A 27,097-nucleotide genomic window follows, 5' to 3' on the forward strand; every position below is an offset into this window, starting at 1 on the left:
AGGCTAGTTGAGAACACCTTTATTTAACCAGGTAGGCTAGTTGAGAACAAGTTCTCATTTACAACATCATCCTTGGTGGCCTGTATTCCTTCACCACCGTTTCCATGCTTGGGGGATCCCGAGTGGCGCAGTGGTCTAAGGCACTGCATCTCAGTGCATGAGGCATTACTACAGACCCTGGTTCGATTCCAGGCTGTATCACAACCAGCAGTGATTGGGAGTCCCATAAGGCAGTGCACAATTGGCCCAGCATCGTGCGGATTAGTTTTTGGATCGGAGTAGTTGGAAAATAACAATTTGTTCTTAACTGACTTGCCTAGTTAAATAAAGGTTAAATAAAAAATAAGAGTCTTCTAATTTCAGTTGATCACTGATGATAGGAAAGTGAGTGAGAGGTTATAGTAACGCCCTTCTTTGGACAGCTTGGTAGGGGGTACTGAAGTGGGGACGCTGGGGTGGGCAAGGGGGGTTGGGTAATGGATCATTCTCGCTAGCTTTGTTTACAAAGCAGGGTGGGGGAAGGGGTTGGCTAGCATAGTCCTCAGCTTACCCAGGGGCACTCACTCACCCGAGACATCCTCTTCTCTGCCTAGCCTTTTATTGTGTCTATCCCAGAGAGCTTAACAGCTAAATAAGAATGAGGCACAAACCTATCGATTGCTTGTTAATGTTTAATACTAAAACTCAACAATGTACATCTGTCATAGTGGAATGAGAATCAAACTCGTTTCTACACACTGTTTATTCTTGATGTTATAGGGTTTGAACATTTCTAGCGAATCTTGATAAAGACTTATTTCAACCTTTCAAATAGTCTAAAGTTACTACTACTGTATATTTTGTATTGTGTTTAAAGACAGATTCCCCCCCCAGTGGTTGTCCCAGGATAAACGTAGTGACATTTGGCAAGACTGAGGTTTTCCCCCGTGCCCGATATACATGGCAAATGTCATCAAGCGTAAGAAAGACATTAAGACAAAGGCAACACGTTGGCCAGTGCAGTCTCCGTTTATTGACTCATTATTCAATTAGAGTTGTTGTTAATAACACCGACACAATATCTTTAGATCTTCTTGCTGGTTCTTTTCAACACGACCGAGCCCACTGTAGAGGTCTAAACAGGGGAGAAAAGACGTTAAACATCACTTGGAACTGCCCAAACTTATTTATCATCTCTCCTAATATACACCATCTTCTGCCAAAGTGACACTTTTACCTCAATCAGTTTTCCTCCGCTGATTTCAGATGTGTGGTGGTATTTGGGGAATTTCGTGTTCAGCTTGCCCCCCTCCATTGTAACAGTGGCCTGACACAAAAATGCTTTTTATTAATACTGTCATTTATTCAACAAACAGCCTCAGTATGTTTCATCTAGATGTCATAGATCATGTCGTGCTTCGAAACCTGCATTGCTTGCTGTTGGGGGTTTTAGGCTGGGTTTCTGTACAGCACTTTGAGATATCAGCTGATGTACGAAGGGCTTTATAAATACATTTGATTTGATATAATACATGCATCCAAGTTCCCCTAGACATAGATTTATTTTGACGTTTAGCAGACGCTCTTATCCAGAGTAACTCACAAAAGCAATTAGGGTTAAGTGCCTTGCTCAAAAGCACATCAACATATTTTTTCACCTAGTCAACTCAGGTAGTCAAACCAGCAACCTTTCAGTTACTGTCAAAAAGCGCTTAACTGCTAGGCTACCTGATCTTCGCTTTGCTATTCAAACCCTCCAAAACATATAAAATATTATATTATTATATTAAAACATTATACAAACTCGCTTCCAGATTTCATGTGAATTTGAATGTCAATATACACATTATAACTGTCTCTCTTGTCCGAATGTCATCTATCTCTACGGCTATTGACCCTGACTACTGACTATATTGACTATATGAGACTTGAGTCGGAAATACTACAGCAGCTTACACAACGGGCACAAAACTCCCTAATTTCTGATCTAGAGATGTTTACCTTGAACTTTTTCCCACCGATGGTCTCCATGTCACATTCCTGGTCAATCACAAACGTGTTGGTGACGCTCTTGTTTGTGGGATAGAGCTGGGACCATGAGAACTCATTGCCGTTCTGCACCACCTCAGTGATGAGTTTGTAGTCGCGACCCTTCTCAATGATGTCATCAGGGATGCCTTGGATTACAAGAAAATATATAGTTAGACTTGGGGTAATGAGGCTATTTTGAATCATGTGTGTTTTGAATCACATACTATCATATGTGTGAGTACAGATTGAGTACTGTCATTTTTCTACACTGACGCTGCTAATCACCAATGAATGTGAATACATCCCTTTCAATACATTGTATAATCCAAGTTAATTCAAGATGTCAAAACAAACAGTTTTTTTTTATAGGCTCTAGGCTAGTAAGCTTGAGTAAATGCCTCACCAACGAGCTTGCAGAATTCTTCGTATCCCTCCTGGGTCTCAGTTTCCCACTTTCCAGCGAAGGCCATGGTGTACGGAGAGTTGATGGGTTGAGCGAGAGGTGAGCGAAAAATCAATTCCAAGGCAGGCAGGGAAGCATAAGATACTGAGTGACAACCTGTCCCTCTTTAAATACACACACAGTCACCATCTCCACCCATCTCTCATGACACTTTTTGGTACAGCACTACCATAACTACACCATAAACATTTATGGTGCCGTCTGAGTAATATGGCGAGTCATCAGAGCTGGTGACCATGGGGTCACTCACCTTTCCACATAGTATAGTAGCCTACGGTGAAATACCCATTGCACTGAATGTTAAGCCCTTAAACAACACAACCAGACGTGAACCCGACTGAATAGATTTCACTTTCAACCATATGTCAATACTACATCAAATGGCAGCATTGAGGTCCAAAATCCCTCAAAAAAGTGGACAAGATTGTACCGTACAAGTCCTTTTTTAATTTGTTAGTAAAGGATGAATCACATTGAGCGTTTACCGACTGCTTCAGTCTAGGCCCCTAAGGCTGCCTTACATAGAAACGGGCTCTCTGAATCAACCACCATTTTGTCTTGCCTGTTTAGTTCTCCTCTGTCACCGGGAGTGTTGTTGTAGCCCCCTATGGACAGCCACAGAGGTGTACTGTGCATTTTACACTCTTGACAACAAAAAAAAAGGGCCTGCAAAGCTGTGATGAGTCTAGATCTGGGACTTGGCAGTACACAAGGTCAGCTCGTGTAAGGACAGTAAGCTCTTTAGATCAACAGCCACAACACCAGGGATGATCTCCTGGTGGACAGTGAGTTGAAGCACATGGGAAAGCACACCTAACCTCAGACCTTTTCCAAAAAAATGCACACACCAATGTAATTCAGTGTTCCACTACTCAGATGCTACTCAGAGTAAGTATGTCTTAACACACACACACACACACACACACACACACACACACACACACACAGTGTGTTTCAGAATTCTAAAGGCGTTTTTGAGGAAGCAACACATACTCCAGGCCATTTGACCCTTAAGTGACAGGGGTAAAACCCATTGCTCATCATATCTCTACTGGTGTATATGCCTTTTCAAAATACAAACAACAAGATTGTTGCTTTCTGCCCTTGTTTTTGGATCATTCCTGGATTTATGCTCTAATATATATATATAGTTTTTAAATGCTCATTTGAAATGCTTACAACAGTGAGACGAAGTCATCCCTATGTCTATTCGGGTATCAGTTACTCATTGACTGTGTCACCTTTGATTTCATGACTTGAGTCGTTGTTGTACTATGCCATGAGAAACATAAACCTCTTTCATGATTGTATGCTCAACAGTGTCCTTCAGCGCTGAGCCAAATCATTTTATTCCCATCTCAAGGTTGAATCAGTTTGAAGAACGTAAAACACAGTGAAACATCAACTTTTATAGTGCACCATACTAATTCAAAGTACAACTTTACCAATGACTTCCGAGTGGCGCAGCGGTCTAAGGCACTGCATCTCAGTGCTAGAGGTGTCACTACACACCCTGGTTCAATCCTGGGCTGTATCACAACCGGCTGTGTATTAGGAGTCCCATAGGGTGGGTGCACGATTGGCCCAGTGTCGTTAGGGGAGGGTTTGGCTGGGGTAGTCTGTCATTGTAAAATAAGAATGTGTTCTTAACTGACTTGCCGAGTTAAATAAAATGGGAAATGTCATACAAATCAAAAATGAATCTTTGTAAGTAGGTGCTCTCTCTTATTGATAATCTGTAATTCACACAACCGACACAACCAACTAATGTCTTTGTCCATAAAATATGGCCTATATTCTCATAGTCCATAGTATGCAATCTGCAAGGTCTTTCAGCCAGGAGTATGGCACATTTGTGCTCTCAAACCTTATAGCATGTAGTATCTGTGGCGTGATTGTATCTGTCTGATTTCTTTGCAAAGTACTAATAAACTATTTGAATATGTCCACATTTCCTCAACTCAAAATGTAGTACAGCTGCCTAGTCAAATAATTTATCTCCCATCCACCTCAATGGTATTTCCTGCTGAGATGCTTTCACAGTGCTTTTCCGAGGGAATTTACAAACACTATCAGTTTGATCAACAGCCAGAGCTGCTATAAAAAAATACTAAAATCCTGTATACATTGAATACCACAGAAGAGGGATATACAGTAGTTTGCATTGTATTTCTACAATTGATCCATTCAAACACTTTTTATGTAGATTACATAAATGGTAGAGCTGATATGACCCCTTGTTTTTTTTGGGGATCCTGTTTTCAGAAACGTAGAAACTGTAGCATACAGTTAGACCTTCTGGTAAATGGGGATTCTATAGAGACATACAAACAATGTGAGAAAATAAGAGAATAAAATACAAATGTGCAATTATGGCCTGGGACCTTGAAAACCTTTGCACCACCCAGTAATCCTGAAGCTGAGGCTCCACCGAGGACTTGAGCCAGTAATCCTGAAGCTGAGGCTCCACCGAGGACTTGAGCCAGTAATCCTGAAGCTGAGGCTCCATCGAGGACTTGAGCCATTGATTGTGTCATTTGTTGTAGTTTAAACAGTAATTGGAGACTGCTCAAAGTCATTGCAGACATTTGACTGTATATTGTGGTTTGCTCTCAGTTTTTTACTAGGAGTCCCTTCCTGGTGAATTTTCAGTGACTTATGTTAAACGCAATGCATGGAGTGTTGCTCTGAATTTATTTATTTTGAAGGGAGGGATAGAACTGCCCCAGTAGAGATGCCATCTAACACCCAGGAAGTTACGATTCAAACTCCCATTAGACATCTTTCCGAGCGTCATAATGTCAAAATACGTTTTTGTTTTACTCATCAAAGATAAGAGTTTCGCTGAGCATCTATCTTCATTTAAGCCTGTAATGTATTGTAACGACCCAGGGCCATTACAGTATGAACTTCCAAAACAAAATGGGAATTTACAAGCAACAGAAAATGTGCCTATTCGGCACCACCAATGGATCACTGCCAATACAGGTTGGAAGGCTACAACAGCTACATGTTTTATTTATGTAACCTTCATTTAACTAGGCAAGTCAGTACCAATTATTGTTTACAATGACGGCCTACTCCGGAAAAAAACCCTAATGACGCTGGGCCAATTGTGAGCCTCCCTATGGGACTCCCAATCACGGCTGGTTGTGATACAGCCTGGAATCGAACCAGAGTCTGTAGTGACGACTCTAGCACTGAGATGCAGTGACTGAGACCGCTATGCCACTCAGGAGCCCAATACACTGTTTTAGAAGTACATACCGGAGTAAATTGAGTTAGTTGCTCAACGAAACTCCATATTTGACATTAAAACGCTTGCAAAGCTGTCTATTGGGAGTTTGAATCGGAGCTTCCTGGGTGTTAGACATCTCTAACGCAGATACTGGGGCAGTAATTGAACCAAAGTCAAAGGTCCTAATGTCAATGGGCCTACTGTAAATGTTGTAACATTGCTGCTTGAACATCGCTGGTGCCTAAAATACAATACAATATCGCCCCTTGTGGCAAATGTTTACAAAACCAGACAAAGGGAGCCAATTACAAAAGTGTTTCCAGGGGTTTCTGTTGAATGACGAGGACATTGACCAGTCAACTACAACTTTGTAGTTTGCTGGCCAATCCCAAGTGGTCTTTGGTTTCAAGTGGGCGGGCTCTATCGCTATCACAGGGAGAGGACCTGACCGTACAAGCAAAGCGGAAAGAAAATGGCGGCCGTGGCTGCGGAGCCAGGAGCTGCTGCGGCATCAACAACAACAGCGGGGAACAGTGGTGATTTCGAACCGGAACCGGTGCCGGAGGTCAAAATCGACTCCGATGCGACGCAGGAGTACGCACCAGTAATGGACCATGTTCACCAACTCGAGGATGGGGATGCAGTTCAGGAATGCAACCAGGTCCAAATGGAGCTAGTGAGCAGGCCAGACCTAGAAGCAGCGGGAAAAGCCCTCGCTGCTAGTGCAGAGGATGAACAGATCGATGCAGGCTGTCTTGGGGTCGGTGTAGAAAAAACGGAGAACCATGCTCTCGAGGGCTTTGGTTCCAAATACACCATGTCGCGAGCGGAACGTTTGAAACAGTTTTTTTCGCCGAATGTTGAACCTGCAAACGAGGTCAGTAAGCACGAGCCCTACGCCTGCCTTCAGAATAGCCCCATCTCCGATTCACAGCCATCGGTGGTCTTTTTGCATTCGTTCCCTGCGCAACCTGTGGCTACGGAGGCTGGGCTGTCGTTAGCAGAACCAGCAGAACCCATTATAGATTACGATAAGAACCCAGAATTAACCCAACCTACTAATATCGAGTGTGACTATAGAGCTTTAATTAAACCGTCTCACGAGGCTGAACTGGATCCCGAACCCGCAGATGAATTTCCTTCTGTCTCCGAGTACAAGAATGACGACCCCTCAGAAGCTGCTTCGCTTGAACGTCCCCAGTCCATAGACCACGTCGACTTTCTACCAATTCTAGAGAGGGAACCAGTCCTCGGGACACCCGTGGAGGCTGGTTACATGTGTGACTTTTCGAGCATAACAACCCAGAACATTCCGAGACCCGAGGTTCCTCTAATGCCAGTGGACCAGGTACCCTCCTCGGCAGAACTTGGAGACTCGTGCTCACCACAGAGGTTCGAAACGAATTTCGATGAAAGCGATCCAGTATCGAAACCCTCTCCCCCTGTGTCTGGTGCTGAAACTGAAGAGCTACAGCCTGAGTCTGTGCACAACCTGATACCTGGGTCCGAGGTACGAGTATCTCTGGATCACATAATCGACGACGCACTGGTGGTGTCCTTTCAGTTAGGCAAGAAAATCTTCTCCGGGGTTCTGATGGACCTATCTAAAAGGTATATTATGATCCTTCTCAGAAATGTCTCTTCATTATGTTTTTCTAGCTATGTCGCTTTCTGTCACTTTTCTGTTGTTAAGTTTAGGTCTACACCTGGAATCATATCACTTTGTTTTGTTTACTACTGACATCCATGGCGCTACAATGTACACTCCTGAAATATGTGGTGTGTCTACATTACTAACTTGTGCTTTGCAAACCCACTGTCCCATCTTCCTAACCTTAACAGACACAGTTTTCTACTCTTGCCACAGGGCGAGGGGTCAAGCTACCATGTGACCTCTGTAGCTTGACAACCAAGGCACAAAAATACAGAGAGTAACTGCTCTTATCCTCAATTATCTGGGCTGTGCTTTCGGTTTTTAGTCTTTTCAGTTTACAAAACTCATCTTTGGTTTTATTTACAAAAGTCCAGTTACATCAGAGGTCAACTGGAGAGGAGGATCACATGAACAGTCTGTAGTGTAAGGTCAGTCTTATGGTGAATGTCCATACAGGATTTACCCACATGTTTTACCCAAAAGGCCCAGAGACTTTTCTGTTTCCATTTACGTGAGCCGGAACCCGTGCCTCAATGGCCTATGGCTCCGGCAGACCTGCTCTCACTTGGGGCCAAAGCCAGGTCCACTGGTACTTTTCAGCTGTCATTATACATAACAATGGCTAACTGTGAACCTTTAACACCTTCGCACAAAGCAACACTTTTTGTATTATCCAGAGGTTGTTGATTCTGCTTTTCACCAGTCCTCACTGTCAGCCCCAGCTATGTAAACAATGCCCCTAGTATATCAGAAGGGTGTATACACTAGTGTAACACTGGGGTTACAGTCGAAAAGCAGCATTGGAGAATGGTGCAGTCGGTAGAGTAGAACTATGCTACTTTACCCCCCAGTGTCTGTCTTGTTTTCCTCTTTGTAATTTATCACCCGCCTCATCAACACCCCCCCCTCCACACTTCTCTCTCTCACTTATCAGCTGCAGATCTATATTTAGGGTCATCGTTAAACTTTCTTATTTTTGCCCGGGGCCTATGTAAATGAACCTTATTTGGTTAAGAAAAGGTGCCATCTGCACACACAAACTTTACTAAACTATCAGAGGAAATCAACACTTTGTGGTGTTTCCCTTCACAAGCTGTTCTTTAGATGTTCATATCATTTCAGGATATCTTCGTATCATTTCAGGGTATAATATCAGGATATCTTCGTATAATATCAGGATATCTTCATATCATTTCAGGGTATAATATCAGGATATCTTCATATCATTTCAGGGTATAATATCAGGATATCTTCATATCATTTCAGGGTATAATATCAGGATATCTTCATATCATTTCAGGGTATAATATCAGGATATCTTCATATCATTTCAGGGTATAATATCAGGATATCTTCATATCATTTCAGGGTATCTTCATATCATTTCAGGATATAATATCAGGATATCTTCATATCATTTCAGGATATAATATCAGGATATCTTCATATCATTTCAGGGTATAATATCAGGATATCTTCATATCATTTCAGGGTATCTTCATATCATTTCAGGGTATAATATCAGGATATCTTCATATCATTTCAGGGTATAATATCAGGATATCTTCATATCATTTCAGGGTATAATATCAGGATATCTTCATATCATTTCAGGATATCTTCATATCATTTCAGGGTATAATATCAGGATATCTTCATATCCTGATATGCTATGAAGATATCCTGATATTATATCCTGAAATGATATGAAGATATCCTGATATTATACTCTGAATTGATATCTTCATATAATTTCAGGATAGCTTCATATTATTTCAGAGTATAATATCAGGATATGTTAATTTCTGGTGTTATACCGTGTAGACCAAGGCTATTAATATAGTCTATCAATACATGGAATAATATATGCTATAACTTGGGAAGCCACATTAGTTTAAATTGCTATGATAAGATCCTGAGCAGTGGTCATCTCAAAGACAATGGTCAGTTCATTACAATGACTAGATGGAGGCCACTAAAACCCTAGGGTTTCCTTTTCCAATCTTACAACACTGTAGATAATCAGCACCCTCTACAAACAAAATACTTAAAAAAAAAAAATCCTTATTATTGAGTCTAAGCAGAGATCTGTATATAATGACAAGATGATTATGTCTCTGCCTTAAAACAATAGGAGTCGTTGTCCTAAAGAGGGGAAGGAGGCAACATAGAAACTCATTGGGCTTATTTTGGATAGAGTTAAACCTCTTGTTTCGCATTTTCCTCTCTAGTTTATGGGATCGGTTTATGACTTTTGTTTTCCAAAAGACCCCTGAGTGCAGGCCTTGTGCCTGTGATTGGCCAGAGTGTGTTCCATAACATAGGTCATTAGAGAACGACCTATATAGATTATTTTTAGGGCCGATACTGATTTTCGAGGGTCAAGGAGGCCAATTGACAATATTTTAGACTGATATTCAATATCATTAAATTTTTAAAAGTTGATTACGAAATGTCTCAGAGACAGCCATGTATACATTAATTTAAAAAATCTAACAAAAAATGTGATTTTGATAAAACAATCGAATTACATTACAACACAATGGTGATAATTTTATTTGAATGGTAAATCTTTTGATAAACTGGGTAAATTAAGATGGCAACGGCTTACTCACAATACAGGTGAATGCATATTCAACAGGAGTATTTGAGCTTGTTTGGAATGACCAGTGTCTAAGGTTTCTACAGATGACATTCTGTATTCCTTCCATGTGGGACTTCAACTAGCCTACTGGTCAACAACGTTTACATAGAAGCATCACTCCATGTCAAGCCTGTATGGAAGGACATCATACAGGCACTGCTTTTAGTTTGACTATATTAAATAACATCGATTCAATCCAAATGGGTCCAATGTAACTTAATGATTTGGGATCACGGATGCTTATGAAACTAGTATTATTTTGGTAATTTTCCGTGATCGGGATTTATTTTTTACTTTTTCAGATGTCATGATTCATCTCTATAAACAGCTCTGCTGCTAGGATGAAACAACTCAATTGGCTAGTTCCGCTATCTGCCAAGAATTGGGCGGGTTGTAACTTGATTCTACTGCTACGATTGGATAGAGTTAGGCTGTGACTCCACTTCCTTTCACACTCCTCCATCGCTCATATCACTTGGTGCTGTTTACTGCTACTATGAGAACTATCTCAATGACCATGACGTTTGCTACAAAGTCAGAATGTGCATAATATCTAACGAGAGCGAGGCTAGGGAAAAAAGATCACATGACATTGCAAGTTCTGTTCGAAGGACTCATAGTGAGAATGCACGGAAGACACATTTCAGTTGAAGTCATTCAGTTGTACAACTGACCAGGTATCCCCCTTTCATTCAGTTGGACAACTGACCAGGTATCCCCCTTTCCCTCAGTTGTACAACTGACCAGGTATCCCCCTTTCCCTCAGTTGTACAACTGACCAGGTACCCCCCCTTTCATTCAGTTGGACAACTGACCAGGTATCCCCCTTTCATTCAGTTGGACAACTGACCAGGTATCCCCCTTTCATTCAGTTGACAACTGACCAGGTATCCCCTTTCATTCAGTTGTACAACTGACCAGGTATCCCCCCCCCCTTTCATTCAGTTGGACAACTGACCAGGTATCCCCCTTTCATTCGGTTGGACAACTGACCAGGTACCCCCCCTTTCATTCAGTTGTACAACTGACCAGGTATCCCCCTTTCATTCAGTTGGACAACTGACCAGGTACCCCCCCCTTCATTCAGTTGTACAACTGACCAGGTATCCCCCCTTTCATTCAGTTGGACAACTGACCGAATCGATAGTTACATATCGCAATATTATTTTTGGGATGATATTATATTGATCCTATAACTCCAAGTATGGATTTAAATATTTGCTTGTTTTTGTTGCTCTGTAGCATGCAGGTAGCCTAGTGTTTAGAGCGTTGGACTAGTAACCAGCAGGTAGCCTAGTGGTTAGAGTGTTGGGCTAGTAACCAGCAGGTAGCCTAGTGGTTGGAGTGTTGGACCAGTAACCAGCAGGTAGCCTAGTGGTTAGAGCGTTGGGCCAATAACCAGCAGGTAGCCTAGTGGTTAGAGCGTTGGACTAGTAACCAGCAGGTAGCCTAGTGGTTAGAGTGTTGGGCCGGTAATCAGCAGGTAGTCTAGTGGTTAGAGCGTTGGACTAGTAACCAGCAGGTAGCCTAGTGTTTAGAGCGTTGGACTAGTAACCAGCAGGTAGCCTAGTAGTTAGAGTGTTGGGCCGGTAACCAGCAGGTAGCCTAGTGGTTAGAGTGTTGGGCCAGTAACCAGCAGGTAGCCTAGTGGTTAGAGTGTTGGGCCAGTAACCAGCAGGTAGCCTTGTGTTTAGAACGTTGAGCCAGTAACCAGCAGGTAGCCTAGTGGTTAGAGCGTTGGACTAGTAACCAGCAGGTAGCCTTGTGGTTAGAGCGTTGGACTAGTAACCAGCAGGTAGCCTAGTGGTTAGAACGTTGGGCCAGTAACTGAAAGGTCGCTGGATCGAATCCCTGAGCTGATAAGGTAAAAATCTGTCGTTCTGCCCCTGAGCAAGGCAGATAAACACACTGTTCCCCAGGCGCCGAAGACGTGAATGTCGATTAGGGCAGCCCCCCGCACCTCTCTGATTCAGAGGGGTTGGGATAATTGTGGAAGATGCATTCAGTTGTACAACTGACTAGGTACCTCCCCTAACTAGTGCTAGTCGGCTGTACCTGCGCCAAAACCCCAGTATATTTCATCCTATAGCTTGTTCTCCATCTTTTTAAATACGGAGTCAACATATTTTCAGTACTTTTATTTCAATTACTGGTCAAAACTCATTTTCTCAGCAGCAAATATATAGTGAGCAATATGTTTGCAACACATATAGAATGGTGAGAATCACATATAGAATGGTGAGAATGGTGAGAATCACTACACATATAGAATGGTGAGAATCACAACACATATAAGAATGGTGAGAATCACATAGAATGGTGAGAATGGTGAGAATCACTACACATATAGAATGGTGAGAATCACAACACATATAGAATGGTGAGAATCACAATACATATAGAATGGTGAGAATCACAACACATATAAGAATGGTGAGAATCACATAGAATGGTGAGAATGGTGAGAATCACTACACATATAGAATGGTGAGAATCACAACACATATAGAATGGTGAGAATCACAACACATATAGAATGGTGAGAATCACAATACATATAGAATGGTGAGAATCACAACACATATAGAATGGTGAGAATCACAATACATATAGAATGGTGAGAATCACAACACATATAGAATGGTGAGAATCACAACACATAGAATGGTGAGAATCACAATACATATAGAATGGTGAGAATCACAATACACATAGAATGGTGAGAATCACAATACATATAGAATGGTGAGAATCACAACACATATAGAATGGTGAGAATCACAACACATATAGAATGGTGAGAATCACAATACATATAGAATGGTGAGAATCACAATACATATAGAATGGTGAGAATCACAGAGAATGGTGAGAATCACAACACATATAGAATGGTGAGAATCACAATACATATAGAATGGTGAGAATCACAATACACATAGAATGGTGAGAATCACAGAGAATGGTGAGAATCACAACACATATAGAATGGTGAGAATCACAACACATATAGAATGGTGAGAATCACAGAGAATGGTGAGAATCACAACACATATAGAATGGTGAGAATCACAACACATATAGAATGGTGAGAATCACAGAGAATGGTGAGAATCACAACACATATAGAATGGTGAGAATCACAATACACATAGAATGGTGAGAATCACAGAGAATGGTGAGAATCACAACACATATAGAATGGTGAGAATCACAACACATATAGAATGGTGAGAATCACAGAGAATGGTGAGAATCACAACACATATAGAATGGTGAGAATCACAATACATATAGAATGGTGAGAATCACAATACACATAGAATGGTGAGAATCACAACACATATAGAATGGTGAGAATCACAACACATATCGTATCGGCCCCTATGTATCGTGATAGTATTGTGAGGTCCCTGGCCATTCCCAGCCCTATACTATCCAATAAGCCTATTTCAGATCTCGGGGTCGAATCTGTTTCTTGACCACGCCATCTTTTTGTCTAGCATCCCTTGATAAGGAAAGAGAAGATGGTGGCTGCGTGACAATGAAAGGTGTTGGTTGATAAGGAGGCTGCTGTGATGGAAAGCAAAGGCAGTGGCAAGGAACGGCATGTTCTCCTGTTCATGGCTGTTTCATTAGTCGTGATCAGTCTTCCTAATCCTTGTGCAATTTTACACTTCGTGTCGGCTGTCACCGAGGAATCTGCATCTTTCAGCGGTTTCAAGGATGTTTTTAAGTAGGAACGGATGGGCTCATGGCCAGATTAATGCAAGGATGGATGTACTTGCTTTATGTAACTGCCAGGGAAGCAATTAGTTTCAACTTGACACATCCTTCTGGTTTAGAGAGATTGAATGTTTGTATGTAGCCTTCAGTGCAGTAATTAAGTACAAGCGTCGCAACCCTCCACGTTTAATGTTATGCTCTGAAAAGGGCCGTAGCCTACCACATTGTCCAGTTACATTTTCGGTTTCCATGATGGCTCAGTGCAGTCCAGACCACGTCAAGGTGACTTATGAGGAATCCCTTTCCCCCTATATTCTATTAGAGAATATTCTCTATCTATCCTGTGCAGACTGGTTTACACCTTGACCCAGTGCTGTGATGTTTTATTCCTAGTCATCTGGTGTTAGCTAAAACACCATGGGCCATCATCTCTGCTGGGAAAAAAATATTTTCAGCCCTGATCCTCCATCCTCAACCTGAATCTTGGCTGGTATTGTTTCATACCGTCTCCTCGCCTATGTAAACCGTGCTCAATCTTTCTTCAAATTAGAGAAATTACATTCTCCTTGGCCTAAATTATATCATTAAATTTAGTGGTTCCTGTGACTGCAATTGGATCCGTCACTGAAGTTGCCCTCACCCATGAATGGCAAGTGCATTGAAAAGCAACACTTCTCGGCATACGTTTACTCTCCCATTTGTTTAATCATGTTTTGCCGTCGCGTTGCATTAATTTACAAGATGCTCATGTAGACATGATTAGAGGTCAACCGATTAATTAGGGCCGATTTCAAGTCTTCATAACAATCGGAAATCGGTATTTTTGGGCGCCGATTTGCCAATTTTCTTTAATTTTTGTAAAAAAAAAATAGAAATGATACCTTTATTTAACTTTGGCAAGTCAGTTAAGAACACATTCTTATTTTCAATGACGGCCTACGAACGGTGGGTTAACTGCCTCGTTCAGGGGCAGAATGACAGATTTTCACCTTGTCAGCTCGGGGGATCCAATCTTGCAACCTTACAGTTAACTAGACCAACGCAATAACGACCTGCTTCTCTCTCGATGCACTCCACAAGGAGACTGACTGCCTGTTACGCGAATGCAGTAAGCCAAGGTAAGTTGCTAGCTAGCATTAAACTTATCTTATAAAAAAACAATCAATCGTAATCACTAGTTAAGTACACATGGTTGATGATATTACTAGATATTATCTAGCGTGTCCTGCGTTGCATATAATCTGACTGAGCATACAAGCATACAAGTATCTAAGTATCTGACTGAGCAGTGGTAGGCAGAAGCAGGCGCGTAAACATTCATTCAAACAGCACTGTCGTGCGTTTTGCCAGCAGCTCTTTGTTGTGTGTCAAGCATTGCGCTGTTTATGACTTCAAGCCTATCAACTCCCGAGATGAGGCTCGTGTAACCGAAGTGACATGGCTAGCTAGTTAGCGCACGCTAATAGCATTTCAAACGTCACTCGCTCTGAGCCTTCTAGTAGTTGTTCCCCTTGCTCTGCATGGGTAATGCTGCTTCAATGGTGGCTGTTGTCGTTGTTGCTGGTTCGAGCCCAGGGAGGAGCGAGGAGAGGGACGGAAGCTATACTGTTTACACTGGCAATACTAAAGTGCCTATAAGAACATCCAATAGTCAAAGGTTAATGAAATATAAATGGTATAGAGGGAAATAGTCCTATAATTCCTATAATAACTACAACCTAAAACTTCTTACCTGGGAATATTGAAGACTCATGTTAAGAGGAACCACCAGCTTTCATATGTTCTCATGTTCTGAGCAAGGAACTTAAACGTTAGCTTTCTTACATGGCACATATTGCACTTTTACTTTCTTCTCCAACACTTTGTTTTTGCATTATTTAAACCAAATGTTTCATTATTTACTTGAGGCTAAATAGATTTTATTGATGTATTATATTAAGTTAAAATAAGTGTTCATTCAGTATTGTTGTAATTGTCATTATTACAAAAACAAACAAAAAAAATAATCGGACGATTAGTCTGTATCGACTTTTTCGGTCCTCCAATAATCGATATCGGCGTTAAAAAAAAAATCATAATTGGTCGACCTCTAGACATGACATAAGGAAATTGGTTGGTATTGGACTATTTGTTTCGAGTGTATCTCCTATTAACGGGATGCAGCAGAGCTTTTTGTCATTTCAGCCAGTAGTTTTTAAAGTAGCTCACAAACCAAAACGGCCCCGAAAAATTGTACTCAATTTTGTACAACGTCATCCATTTCGTATATATGTTACATCTTGCACAAATCTAATAAAAATCCTGAAATGTGTATGTTACAAATTTCACTTTGTACAATATGTTATGAATTTGTAAATGCGTAAGATCCCATTCAATCTCTTTAAGGAAGAGTATAGATCCATTGTTTTGTTCTCTACTCGGCACAGCCAGAAGAGGACTGGCCACCCCTCAGAGCCTGGTTCCTCTCTCGGTTTCTACCTAGATTCCTGCCTTTCTACATGCTTCTACATCTACGTTGTTTGCTGTTTGGCGTTTTAGGCTGGGTTTCTGTATAGCACTTTGTGACATGGGCTGATGTAAAAAGGGCTTTATAAATACATTTAATTGATTCTCCAAGGGGGAGGAAGGGTAGTTCAGTACAGACCCACTAGGATAGTGGATATGACCCATCCCACCTACAATCCTTATAAATACATTTAATTGATTCTCCAAAGGGGAGGAAGGGTAGTTCAGTACAGACCCACTAGAGGTAGGATATGACCCATCCCACCTACAATCCTTATAAATACATTTAATTGATTCTCCAAAGGGGAGGAAGGGTAGTTCAGTACAGACCCACTAGGATAGTGGATATGACCCATCCCACCTACAATCCTTATAAATACATTTAATTGATTCTCCAAAGGGGAGGAAGGGTAGTTCAGTACAGACCCACTAGAGGTAGGATATGACCCATCCCACCTACAATCCTTATAAATACATTTAATTGATTCTCCAAGGGGGAGGAAGGGTAGTTCAGTACAGACCCACTAGGATAGTGGATATGACCCATCCCACCTACAATCCTTATAAATACATTTAATTGATTCTCCAAGGGGGAGGAAGGGTAGTTCAGTACAGACCCACTAGGATAGTGGATATAACCCATCCCACCTACAATCCTTATAAATACATTTAATTGATTCTCCAAAGGGGAGGAAGGGTAGTTCAGTACAGACCCACTAGAGGTAGGATATGACCCATCCCACCTACAATTCTTTGTGCTTTCATCACTGTAGCACATTCAGAGATCCATTTATAGCCATTAATCCAAAATAATGAATAGGTTTTAAACAACAAAAAAAAACACTTTCTGTTTGTCATAGATTGATAATATATGAGATGAAAGGCAGGTTCCAAACGAGTTCAGGAAGCCAAGCTAGTGCTCCTGTGAGATGTTCACAGTGATGGGGAAGGATGTTTTGATCAAGAGGGACCTTTCAAGAATAAACACATTTTCTCTAACGCTAAACATACAAACATGTATTTTGCAGTTATAAGGAAGGTAAATTCTTAAAGTTAGTGGTTTTATAATTTGATTATACTATATTTAGAAAGCATATAAGTCATTTCAAGCCTTATTCATCCAGTTTTGTTGACTACAGACATGTATAACTATTTTGACCAGAAAGGTGAGATTTTAACCTTTCTTGGAGTTTGCAACATTACTAGCTATTGTTTATGGTCTTCTCATGATAAATAACTACTTTCGGGGATTACGTAGATTACACGGAGTTAAATTTGAAAGTGATTTTAAGACTTCATTGTTTCTGACTCACTTTCTATTTTAATGAATAAAGTTGGAGGGAAGTTTAGCATTAATATTGGAAACAAAGCTTAGTTTCCTGCTGTGTTTTCAGGGCCTTGTGCACTGCAGTTACCTACGGTGGTTTTGTGTTTGTCTGTGGGAACTCCTTTGATCTCATGCAACACTAATTTAGTGTGCCGTTGTTCTTCACAGCACTCTTTTTACGTCTGAAACTTTACTCCTCACATGTTCAGGATTTAATGGCTTTAGATGTATGTACTAAATGTACCTATGTAGGCCTGAAATGAGAAATGTCTTGAATGAGCATGAAATGTCAGAAATACAAGAAACACTCAAAACAAACAAAGCCAATGAATGATATGAGTTATGTTGTTGTTGTTGAGTTATCCACAGTTTCTAAATCCTCTCAACTTTCTATTCTCAGGTTTGGACCCTATGGAATTCCAATCACTCTGTTCCCGGAGAGAGAATACAAGGAGAAACCCGAATCTATGCAGCTAAAGACGGAACAACACCAGCCAGAGACCGAGAATGTGGAAACGCCAGTCCAGGAAAACACCGATGGCCAAGTCGCCACAGTGCCCGAACTGAACCCTGACCCCCAGCCTAACCCATGGACTTCAAAACCTCCCCCACTGTTTCAGGAAGGCGCCCCTTACCCTCCCCCTTTGTTCATCAGGGACACCTACAACCAGTCGATACCTCAGCCACCTCCCCGCAAGATCAGGCGGCCCAAGCGCAGGCTGTACCGCGAGGAGCCCACCTCCATCATGAATGCCATCAAGTTGCGGCCCCGTCAGGTGCTCTGTGACAAGTGCAAGGGCACTGTCACGACAGTGGACAAGAGGGAGCCACGCAGAGGCCCCGTATCGGACTCTAGGAGCGAGGATGCCAAGCGGAGACGCAACGACAGCGCTGTCAGCAAGCGGCCGCGCAATGACCCCCGCTCAGAGGAGAAGAGCCGTGCTGCTGAGGTGGCCAAACGGCAGGTCTCCTCTTCTTCCTCCTCTCTGGGCCAGGTGAAGGGCGGAGCTGGAGGGAACAGGGTTCTGAGGGCGACCTCCACCACAACATCATCACCGGTGAACAGCGGCTCCAGAGTCCAGCTCAATGCCAAGAAAGTGCTGCAGAGCAAAAATGTTGATCACTCCAAGGCCCGCGAGGTGCTGAAACTGGCCAAGGCCCAGAAGAGGCAGAGGGAGACTACGGTAGTCACTGACAGCAGTGGCAACGCCAAGACGATGACGAGGGCAGCCGCCCTGCAGGAGGCCCACGCACACCAGAAGGTCCACTTCACCCGGCGGCTGCAGCAGATCAGCGGGGTGGGACCAAGCAGCGCCACCCCTCTGCCACCCAGGATGCGCATCAAGCCCCAAAGGTACCGTAATGAAGAGAACGACTCTTCTACATGTAAGCCGCCTTGCCTGGAGAAAGTGCCGGGAAGTGGCTGTTTGTCCCCTCCAAAGCCAGACGCGCCCCACTGCACCGCCACATGCTCCTCCTCCTCCTCCTCCTCCTCCTGCTCCACAGGCCAGGCCGCTGCTGCTGAAAGCCAGGGCCCAGATAACGGGCCTGAACCTGAGGTTTGTCCTCAGCCCCAAGTGGAGCCCCCCACAGCCACGGAGCACGGTGACCCCAAGGCGGAGCCGGAGGAGCAGGGGGGGCAGGAGGAGAGGCGGGAGACGCGTGGCAGCAAGGCTGGCAACCTTGTCGTTTTCATGAACCTTAACCCCGGCCAGCCGGACTCCTCTAATACCTCTATGTGCAGCGTTGATAGTGCAGACGACTTAAAGTCCTCGGACTCAGAGTGTAGCTCTACGGAGAGCTTTAACTTTCCCCCTCCCGGTCGCCCCTCGCCCCCCGTCCCCGGCACGTCCTCAGCGGTCGCTGACCCGTCGCCTGCCCCGACGGAAGAGAAAAAGCCCTGTAAATCTCAGAAAGTGTTTTCTAAAAATGTGTCTAAGTGTGTCTCTCTGGAGGGCAGGACCATTTGCGTAGGGGACATTGTTTGGGCCAAAATATATGGTTTTCCCTGGTGGCCAGCCCGCGTCTTAGGCATCCAGATCAGTCGTAAAGATAATGGGCTCTTAGTCAGGCAGGAGGCCCGTGTCGCCTGGTTCGGATCACCCACCACCTCCTTCCTGGCTCTTGCACAGGTCGCCCCTTTTCTAGAAAGCTTCCAGTCACGCTTTGACAAGAAGAGAAAGGGCTTGTACCGTAAAGCCATCACAGAGGCAGCCAAGGCTGCCAAGCAGCTCACTCCCGAGGTTCGCGCCTTGCTTACACAATTCGAGACGTGAGGTGGTGTGCTTTGGGGGAAAAGGAAAGGTAGGCAAAAAATGGCACCCACTTTCGTCCCCCCCCTGCATCTCTCCCCTGCTCGTCACCTACAGGGCCCCCTCACCTTCCAGGGAGAAAGAAACTAAATATTTCAGGCCAGAACACAACCAGTAATCTTTTTTTTGTATGCTTGAAAAGGGACTGGATGGTATGGGGTTATGAACCTTGCTGGGTAAATAAGGATGGCAGTGTATTTTTACTTTATCCTATATCAAGGATCACCTTTTCCAACCTGGTGGAAATCTGGTAATTGTATATTTTAGGAGCATTTTTATTCACTGGTCAGTGATTTGGAATATTCTCATTTTACTTCTTAAATTGAAGCCTTTAAATGTCACTCTTTGTGCAAAGAAACTTACGTCATGTTTTAACACCGCGGGCTCATAGGTTGATCGATCGAGTTCCGTTGCCAATTGTCAAAATCTTAGAGACAAAAGGGTATTTCTTTCAGTCTATGCAACAAACGGTTCAGTGTCAGATACTGTGAATGGAAAGATACAGGATCTGAACAAGAGTAGATATTATGTATCTGTACGGGTGGAAGACATGCCGTAGCTGTGATGTGACCAGGAAGTGGACACTTGTGGATTTGAAGAGAGCAGGCATATAGGGGCTCATGTATCTGCTGTACCTCGGACATAGTCATAGCTGCCTGGCTATGGGAGCTGCCTGCCAGGACTTTCCAGACAGGTGAGCCTTGGTAGTGAGGCGCCTTTAAGCCAGACAGGTGAGCCTTGGTAGTGAGGCGCCTTTAAACCAGACAGGTGAGCCGGGGTGGTGAGGAGCCTTTAAACCAGACAGGTGAGCCGGGGTGGTGAGGAGCCTTTAAACCAGACAGGTGAGCCTTGGTAGTGAGGAACCTTTAAACCAGACAGGTGAGCCGGGGTGGTGAGGAGCCTTTAAACCAGACAGGTGAGCCTTGGTAGTGAGGAACCTTTAAACCAGACAGGTGAGCCTTGGTAGTGAGGCGCCTTTAAACCAGACAGGTGAGCCTTGGTAGTGAGGCGCCTTTAAACCAGACAGGTGAGCCGGGGTGGTGAAGGAGCATTTAAACCAGACAGGTGAGCCGGGGTGTTGAGGAGCCTTTAAACCAGACAGGTGAGCCGGGGTGGTGAAGGAACCTTTAAACCAGACAGGTGAGCCGGAGTGGTGAGGCGCCTTTAAGCCAGACAGGTGAGCCTTGGTAGTGAGGCGCCTTTAAGCCAGACAGGTGAGCCTTGGTAGTGAGGCGCCTTTAAACCAGACAGGTGAGCCTTGGTAGTGAGGAACCTTTAAACCAGACAGGTGAGCCTTGGTAGTGAGGCGCCTTTAAACCAGACAGGTGAGCCTTGGTAGTGAGGAGCCTTTAAACCAGACAGGTGAGCCGGGGTGGTGAAGGAGCATTTAAACCAGACAGGTGAGCCTTGGTAGTGAGGCGCCTTTAAACCAGACAGGTGAGCCTTGGTAGTGAGGCGCCTTTAAACCAGACAGGTGAGCCGGGGTGGTGAAGGAGCATTTAAACCAGACAGGTGAGCCTTGGTAGTGAGGCGCCTTTAAACCAGACAGGTGAGCCTTGGTAGTGAGGCGCCTTTAAACCAGACAGGTGAGCCGGGGTGGTGAAGGAGCATTTAAACCAGACAGGTGAGCCGGGGTGGTGAGGAACCTTTAAACCAGACAGGTGAGCCTTGGTAGTGAGGCGCCTTTAAACCAGACAGGTGAGCCGGGGTGGTGAAGGAGCATTTAAACCAGACAGGTGAGCCGGGGTGTTGAGGAGCCTTTAAACCAGACAGGTGAGCCGGGGTGGTGAAGGAACCTTTAAACCAGACAGGTGAGCCGGGGTGGTGAAGGAGCATTTAAACCAGACAGGTGAGCCGGGGTGGTGAGGAACCTTTAAACCAGACAGGTGAGCCGGGGAGGTGAGGAACCTTTAAACCAGACAGGTGAGCCGGAGTGGTGAGGAACCTTTAAACCAGACAGGTGAGCCTTGGTAGTGAGGCGCCTTTAAACCAGACAGGTGAGCCTTGGTAGTGAGGAGCCTTTAAACCAGACAGGTGAGCCGGGGTGGTGAGGAGCATTTAAACCAGACAGGTGAGCCTTGGTAGTGAGGCGCCTTTAAACCAGACAGGTGAGCCTTGGTAGTGAGGAGCCTTTAAACCAGACAGGTGAGCCGGGGTGGTGAGGAGCATTTAAACCAGACAGGTGAGCCTTGGTAGTGAGGCGCCTTTAAACCAGACAGGTGAGCCTTGGTAGTGAGGAGCCTTTAAACCAGACAGGTGAGCCGGGGTGGTGAAGGAGCATTTAAACCAGACAGGTGAGCCGGGGTGGTGAAGGAGCATTTAAACCAGACAGGTGAGCCTTGGTAGTGAGGCGCCTTTAAACCAGACAGGTGAGCCGGGGTGGTGAGGAGCCTTTAAACCAGACAGGTGAGCCGGGGTGGTGAGGAACCTTTAAACCAGACAGGTGAGCCGGAGTGGTGAGGAACCTTTAAACCAGACAGGTGAGCCGGAGTGGTGAGGAACCTTTAAACCAGACAGGTGAGCCTTGGTAGTGAGGCGCCTTTAAACCAGACAGGTGAGCCGGGGAGGTGAGGAACCTTTAAACCAGACAGGTGAGCCGGAGTGGTGAGGAACCTTTAAACCAGACAGGTGAGCCTTGGTAGTGAGGCGCCTTTAAACCAGACAGGTGAGCCTTGGTAGTGAGGCGCCTTTAAACCAGACAGGTGAGCCGGGGAGGTGAGGAACCTTTAAACCAGACAGGTGAGCCTTGGTAGTGAGGCGCCTTTAAACCAGACAGGTGAGCCTTGGTAGTGAGGAGCCTTTAAACCAGACAGGTGAGCCGGGGTGGTGAAGGAGCATTTAAACCAGACAGGTGAGCCGGGGTGGTGAAGGAGCATTTAAACCAGACAGGTGAGCCGGAGTGGTGAGGAACCTTTAAACCAGACAGGTGAGCCTTGGTAGTGAGGCGCCTTTAAACCAGACAGGTGAGCCTTGGTAGTGAGGAGCCTTTAAACCAGACAGGTGAGCCGGGGTGGTGAGGAACCTTTAAACCAGACAGGTGAGCCTTGGTAGTGAGGCGCCTTTAAACCAGACAGGTGAGCCTTGGTAGTGAGGAGCCTTTAAACCAGACAGGTGAGCCGGGGTGGTGAGGAGCATTTAAACCAGACAGGTGAGCCTTGGTAGTGAGGAACCTTTAAACCAGACAGGTGAGCCTTGGTAGTGAGGAGCCTTTAAACCAGACAGGTGAGCCGGGGTGGTGAAGGAGTATTTAAACCAGACAGGTGAGCCGGGGTGTTGAGGAGCCTTTAAACCAGACAGGTGAGCCGGGGTGGTGAGGAGCCTTTAAACCAGACAGGTGAGCCGGGGTGGTGAAGGAGCATTTAAACCAGACAGGTGAGCCGGGGTGGTGAGGAGCCTTTAAACCAGACAGGTGAGCCGGGGTGGTGAGGAGCCTTTAAACCAGACAGGTGAGCCGGGGTGGTGAGGAACCTTTAAACCAGACAGGTGAGCCGGGGTGGTGAGGAGCCTTTAAACCAGACAGGTGAGCCGGGGTGGTGAGGAGCCTTTAAACCAGACAGGTGAGCCGGGGTGGTGAGGAACCTTTAAACCAGACAGGTGAGCCGGGGTGGTGAGGAGCCTTTAAACCAGACAGGTGAGCCGGGGTGGTGAGGAGCCTTTAAACCAGACAGGTGAGCCGGGATGGTGAGGAGCCTTTAAACCAGACAGGTGAGCTGGGGTGGTGAGGAGCATTTAAACCAGACAGGTGAGTCTTGGTAGTGAGGAACCTTTAAACCAGACAGGTGAGCCGGGGTGGTGAGGAGCCTTTAAACCAGACAGGTGAGCCGGGGTGGTGAGGAGCCTTTAAACCAGACAGGTGAGCCGGGGTGGTGAGGAGCCTTTAAACCAGACAGGTGAGCCGGGGTGGTGAGGAGCCTTTAAACCAGACAGGTGAGCCGGGGTGGTGAGGAGCCTTTAAACCAGACAGGTGAGCCGGGGTGGTGAGGAGCCTTTAAACCAGACAGGTGAGCCGGGGTGGTGAGGAACCTTTAAACCAGACAGGTGAGCCGGGATGGTGAGGAGCCTTTAAACCAGACAGGTGAGCCGGGGTGGTGAGGAGCCTTTAAACCAGACAGGTGAGCCGGGGTGGTGAGGAGCCTTTAAACCAGACAGGTGAGCCGGGGTGGTGAGGAACCTTTAAACCAGACAGGTGAGCCTTGGTAGTGAGGCGCCTTTAAACCAGACAGGTGAGCCTTGGTAGTGAGGCGCCTTTAAGCCAGACAGGTGAGCCTTGGTGGTGAGGAACCTTTAAACCAGACAGGTGAGCCGGGGTGGTGAGGAGCCTTTAAACCAGACAGGTGAGCCGGGGTGGTGAGGAACCTTTAAACCAGACAGGTGAGCCGGGATGGTGAGGAACCTTTAAACCAGACAGGTGAGCCGGGATGGTGAGGAGAGGAGGATGGTGTGCCGCTCCTCATCCCCTCTCAATATAGAGATGGCTATTGATACAGTGCCCCACCCCCACCCATATTTCTACAGTGCTACTACATACTCTAGTTCCCTTGACTCTCTTCTTGGCCTCCACACTCCCCCAGTCTCTGTTCTTCTATCTGACTGTGTCCTGTCTACCTAATGCTCTACTGAGTTATCCAAGACTGTTCTATCCCTACTTCTCTAATCTTCCTAGCTTGCGCCTTGGTTTTTTCATACATAAAATGATGCCCAGTTGTTTTAAAATCACTGATTTTAATGAATTGTCTGCATCGGGACATTTTCAACAAACATTTAGTTGATGCGGCGAAAGCTTCCCATTCCAATGATATTGAGTCGACTAGCATTGGCGGTGGGAAGCCATTTTAGTTACTCCTCACATAGACCGATGTGATATGGCCGCACGTTACATGGAGTGACTATATTATGTTGCCAATCGTGTTAAACTTTTACTATGGGTTTGCCATATCTTGTTGATTTATGAAGTTTTCCAGTGATTTCTCAGTTTCCGTTGTTAGACCTACTTCACCCTAATTTGAAGTGGGAAATGTGTGTTGATTTTATTTGGTGCGTCTGAACCCTCCCTATCTTCTATCACTTCCTTCACTGCTTGGCTAATCTCGTACGACTGTGAATCTTGGTTTTATATATTATGTACAGTACAATCTGTATCAAATAATTTAGAGCTTTCCTGATGATTCATGTTAAAGGGTTTTCTTTAGTGTGACTGGGGGGGGTGGGGGATTGAATCATCCTGGCTGAAAGGGGGGGGGGAATGGAAAGAACCTCTCCTGCTGGCTGTAGGGTGGGGAGATGACCTGTCCTTGCTGAAAAGGGGAGGGGGGTGAAGATGATCTGTTCTGTAATTATGGGTTCACTTCAGATTTGACCACTTCATCACAAAAATGATGAACTACACTTCCTAAATATGTTACTAGCCACTCTGACTAAATATGAAACGTACATACAGTACAGACTAACATTGTCTCACTTTTGCCCTTTTGGCCCGAACAGGTCAGAGATCAGAGGCCTCTTGCTTGGTAGCACACACTGACCTGACCATGGTTACAAGCAGAGACGTGCATGGTTATGACAGTTGGTTTCTTTCTGACCTCTATCATCTGTTTGCAGATCAGAGAATGCTGTATTAGGAGACAACAAAAACACACGTTGAAAAGTAACATTTGATGAACACTTGTGTAAATGTTTTCTGCTGTTTTTAAAAAAAGTATATAAATAAAATGTAAACTTTAAAGAATCTGCCCTAAGTTGTCGTCATTTTAGTGCTCCTACTTCCATTTAACACCTACAAATCCAATGACGTTTATTAGCCTTCAGTTTCACCTTGAAACAAGCTGTTATAAAGACATTGATGGTCATTTGGAATTCGAGATACTTCTATTGTCTCTTTTGCACCAAATGCGGGGCCGTTTAAGTTGACAATGACCACGCCTTTTAAAAGGGAGCTTGTGGTCTTTCCATTAGCTGCAATTTTACTACAACATTTTGTGGGGCTTTTATGAAATAGCAGACCTGTATGAAAACACATTTGCCAGACAATAGCTGTTAGCCAGACAAGGCCCCTGTCTGTCACCTGGGGCTGTTAGCCAGACAATAGCTGTTAGCCAGACAATGCCCCTTTCTGTCACCTGGGGCTGTTAGCCAGACATGTCACCTGGGGCTGTTAGCCAGACACGGCCCCTGTCTGTCACCTGGGGCTGTTAGCCAGACACGGCCCCTGTCTGTCACCTGGGGCTGTTAGCCAGACAAGGCCCCTGTCTGTCACCTGGGGCTGTTAGCCAGACATGTCACCTGGGGCTGTTAGCCAGACAAGGCCCCTTTCTGTCACCTGGGGCTGTTAGCCAGACACGGCCCCTGTCTGTCACCTGGGGCTGTTAGCCAGACAATGCCCCTGTCTGTCACCTGGGGCTGTTAGCCAGACAATAGCTGTTAGCCAGACAAGGCCCCTGTCTGTCACCTGGGGCTGTTAGCCAGACAATGCCCCTGTCTGTCACCTGGGGCTGTTAGCCAGACAATAGCTGTTAGCCAGACAAGGCCCCTGTCTGTCACCTGGGGCTGTTAGCCAGACACGGCCCCTGTCTGTCACCTGGGGCTGTTAGCCAGACAAGGCCCCTGTCTGTCACCTGGGGCTGTTAGCCAGACAAGGCCCCTGTCTGTCACCTGGGGCTGTTAACCAGACAAGGCCCCTGTCTGTCACCTGGGGCTGTTATATGAATGATAATGGGAGGAAAAGGGGGAATATGGTAGAAAAATGTTGCGCAAAAATCATTCCTTTTATTGAACAGAGTTTCTTACCTGCAAACAGATATAGGACCTATCTATCACCTGGTCAGACCATTACTACTGTTCCAACTGGCTGATAGGCCTTACAGTAATAATTGTCTGACTAGGCAATAATTGAATAGCTAGGTCATACAGAACAACTCAACTTTTATACGTCACATGCTTTGTAAACAACAGGTGTGGAACAACGGTGAAAGGCTTACTTATGGGCTCTTCCCAACAATGCAGAGAGAGACGTTATAATAATATACACAATGTAATGGTAACTTGGCTATATACACGGCGTACCAGTACTGAGTGGATGTGCAGGGGTACGAGTTAATGGAGGTAAATATGTACACAACCAGTCTTATGACTTGGAGGTAGATGATGTTCAGGGTCCTGTTGGTTCCAGACTTGGTGCATCGGTACCACTTACCGTGCGGCAGCAGAGAGAACAGCATGACT

The 27,097-nt window shown here is 44.9% G+C and overlaps 2 protein-coding genes across 51 annotated transcripts; one reads left to right on the top strand and one right to left on the bottom strand.

The window, feature by feature from the left end:
* Nucleotides 1–655: 655 nt before the first annotated feature.
* On the bottom strand, nt 656–2,575 carry LOC118389776 (gastrotropin-like). Its single transcript, XM_035779624.2, has 4 exons — nt 2,414–2,575; nt 1,981–2,156; nt 1,217–1,306; nt 656–1,114 (listed from the first exon to the last, which is right to left on the bottom strand). The coding sequence occupies exons 1-4, from the start codon at nt 2,478–2,480 to the stop codon at nt 1,064–1,066; spliced, it is 384 nt and encodes a 127-aa protein (XP_035635517.1). The 5' UTR covers nt 2,481–2,575; the 3' UTR covers nt 656–1,063.
* A 3,576-nt stretch (nt 2,576–6,151) lies between these two features.
* Nucleotides 6,152–24,383, top strand: LOC118389767 (PWWP domain-containing protein 2A-like). Of its 50 annotated transcripts, none has more exons than XR_008147097.1 (5): nt 6,152–7,322; nt 17,968–22,211; nt 22,508–22,581; nt 22,693–22,730; nt 22,880–24,383. XR_008147097.1 is itself a non-coding variant. In XM_052529383.1 (2 exons), exons 1-2 carry the CDS (start codon nt 6,184–6,186, stop codon nt 19,841–19,843), a joined length of 3,015 nt encoding a protein of 1,004 aa, XP_052385343.1. In that variant the 5' UTR covers nt 6,152–6,183; the 3' UTR covers nt 19,844–24,383. The 50 variants fall into 50 exon arrangements, 1 of the variants encoding a protein (XP_052385343.1); XR_008147101.1 differs by lacking the exons at nt 22,508–22,581; nt 22,693–22,730 and adding exons at nt 22,595–22,618; nt 22,656–22,692 and having other exon boundaries at nt 17,968–22,148; nt 22,843–24,383; XR_008147109.1 differs by lacking the exons at nt 22,508–22,581; nt 22,693–22,730 and adding exons at nt 22,595–22,618; nt 22,656–22,692 and having other exon boundaries at nt 17,968–22,148; nt 22,954–24,383.
* The last annotated feature ends 2,714 nt before the right edge of the window (nt 24,384–27,097 follow it).

Source organism: Oncorhynchus keta, chromosome 11 (assembly GCF_023373465.1).
Source record: "Oncorhynchus keta strain PuntledgeMale-10-30-2019 chromosome 11, Oket_V2, whole genome shotgun sequence".
Taxonomy (NCBI): Eukaryota; Metazoa; Chordata; class Actinopteri; order Salmoniformes; family Salmonidae; genus Oncorhynchus; species Oncorhynchus keta.

What these genes read in the sequence shown, in the direction of transcription:
- LOC118389776 (XM_035779624.2), bottom strand. Translation starts at nt 2,480, where the DNA reads ATGGCCTTCGCTGGAAAGTGGGAAACTGAGACCCAGGAGGGATACGAA. An exon ending in TCGGTGGGAAAAAGTTCAAG is followed by an intron (nt 1,307 to 1,980) that starts GTAAACATCTCT and finishes TTTTTGTGTCAG; the next exon opens with GCCACTGTTACAATGGAGGG. An exon ending in GCGGAGGAAAACTGATTGAG is followed by an intron (nt 1,115 to 1,216) that starts GTAAAAGTGTCA and finishes TCCCCTGTTTAG; the next exon opens with ACCTCTACAGTGGGCTCGGT.
- LOC118389767 (XM_052529383.1), top strand. Translation starts at nt 6,184, where the DNA reads ATGGCGGCCGTGGCTGCGGAGCCAGGAGCTGCTGCGGCATCAACAACA. An exon ending in CTGATGGACCTATCTAAAAG is followed by an intron (nt 7,323 to 17,967) that starts GTATATTATGAT and finishes TTCTATTCTCAG; the next exon opens with GTTTGGACCCTATGGAATTC.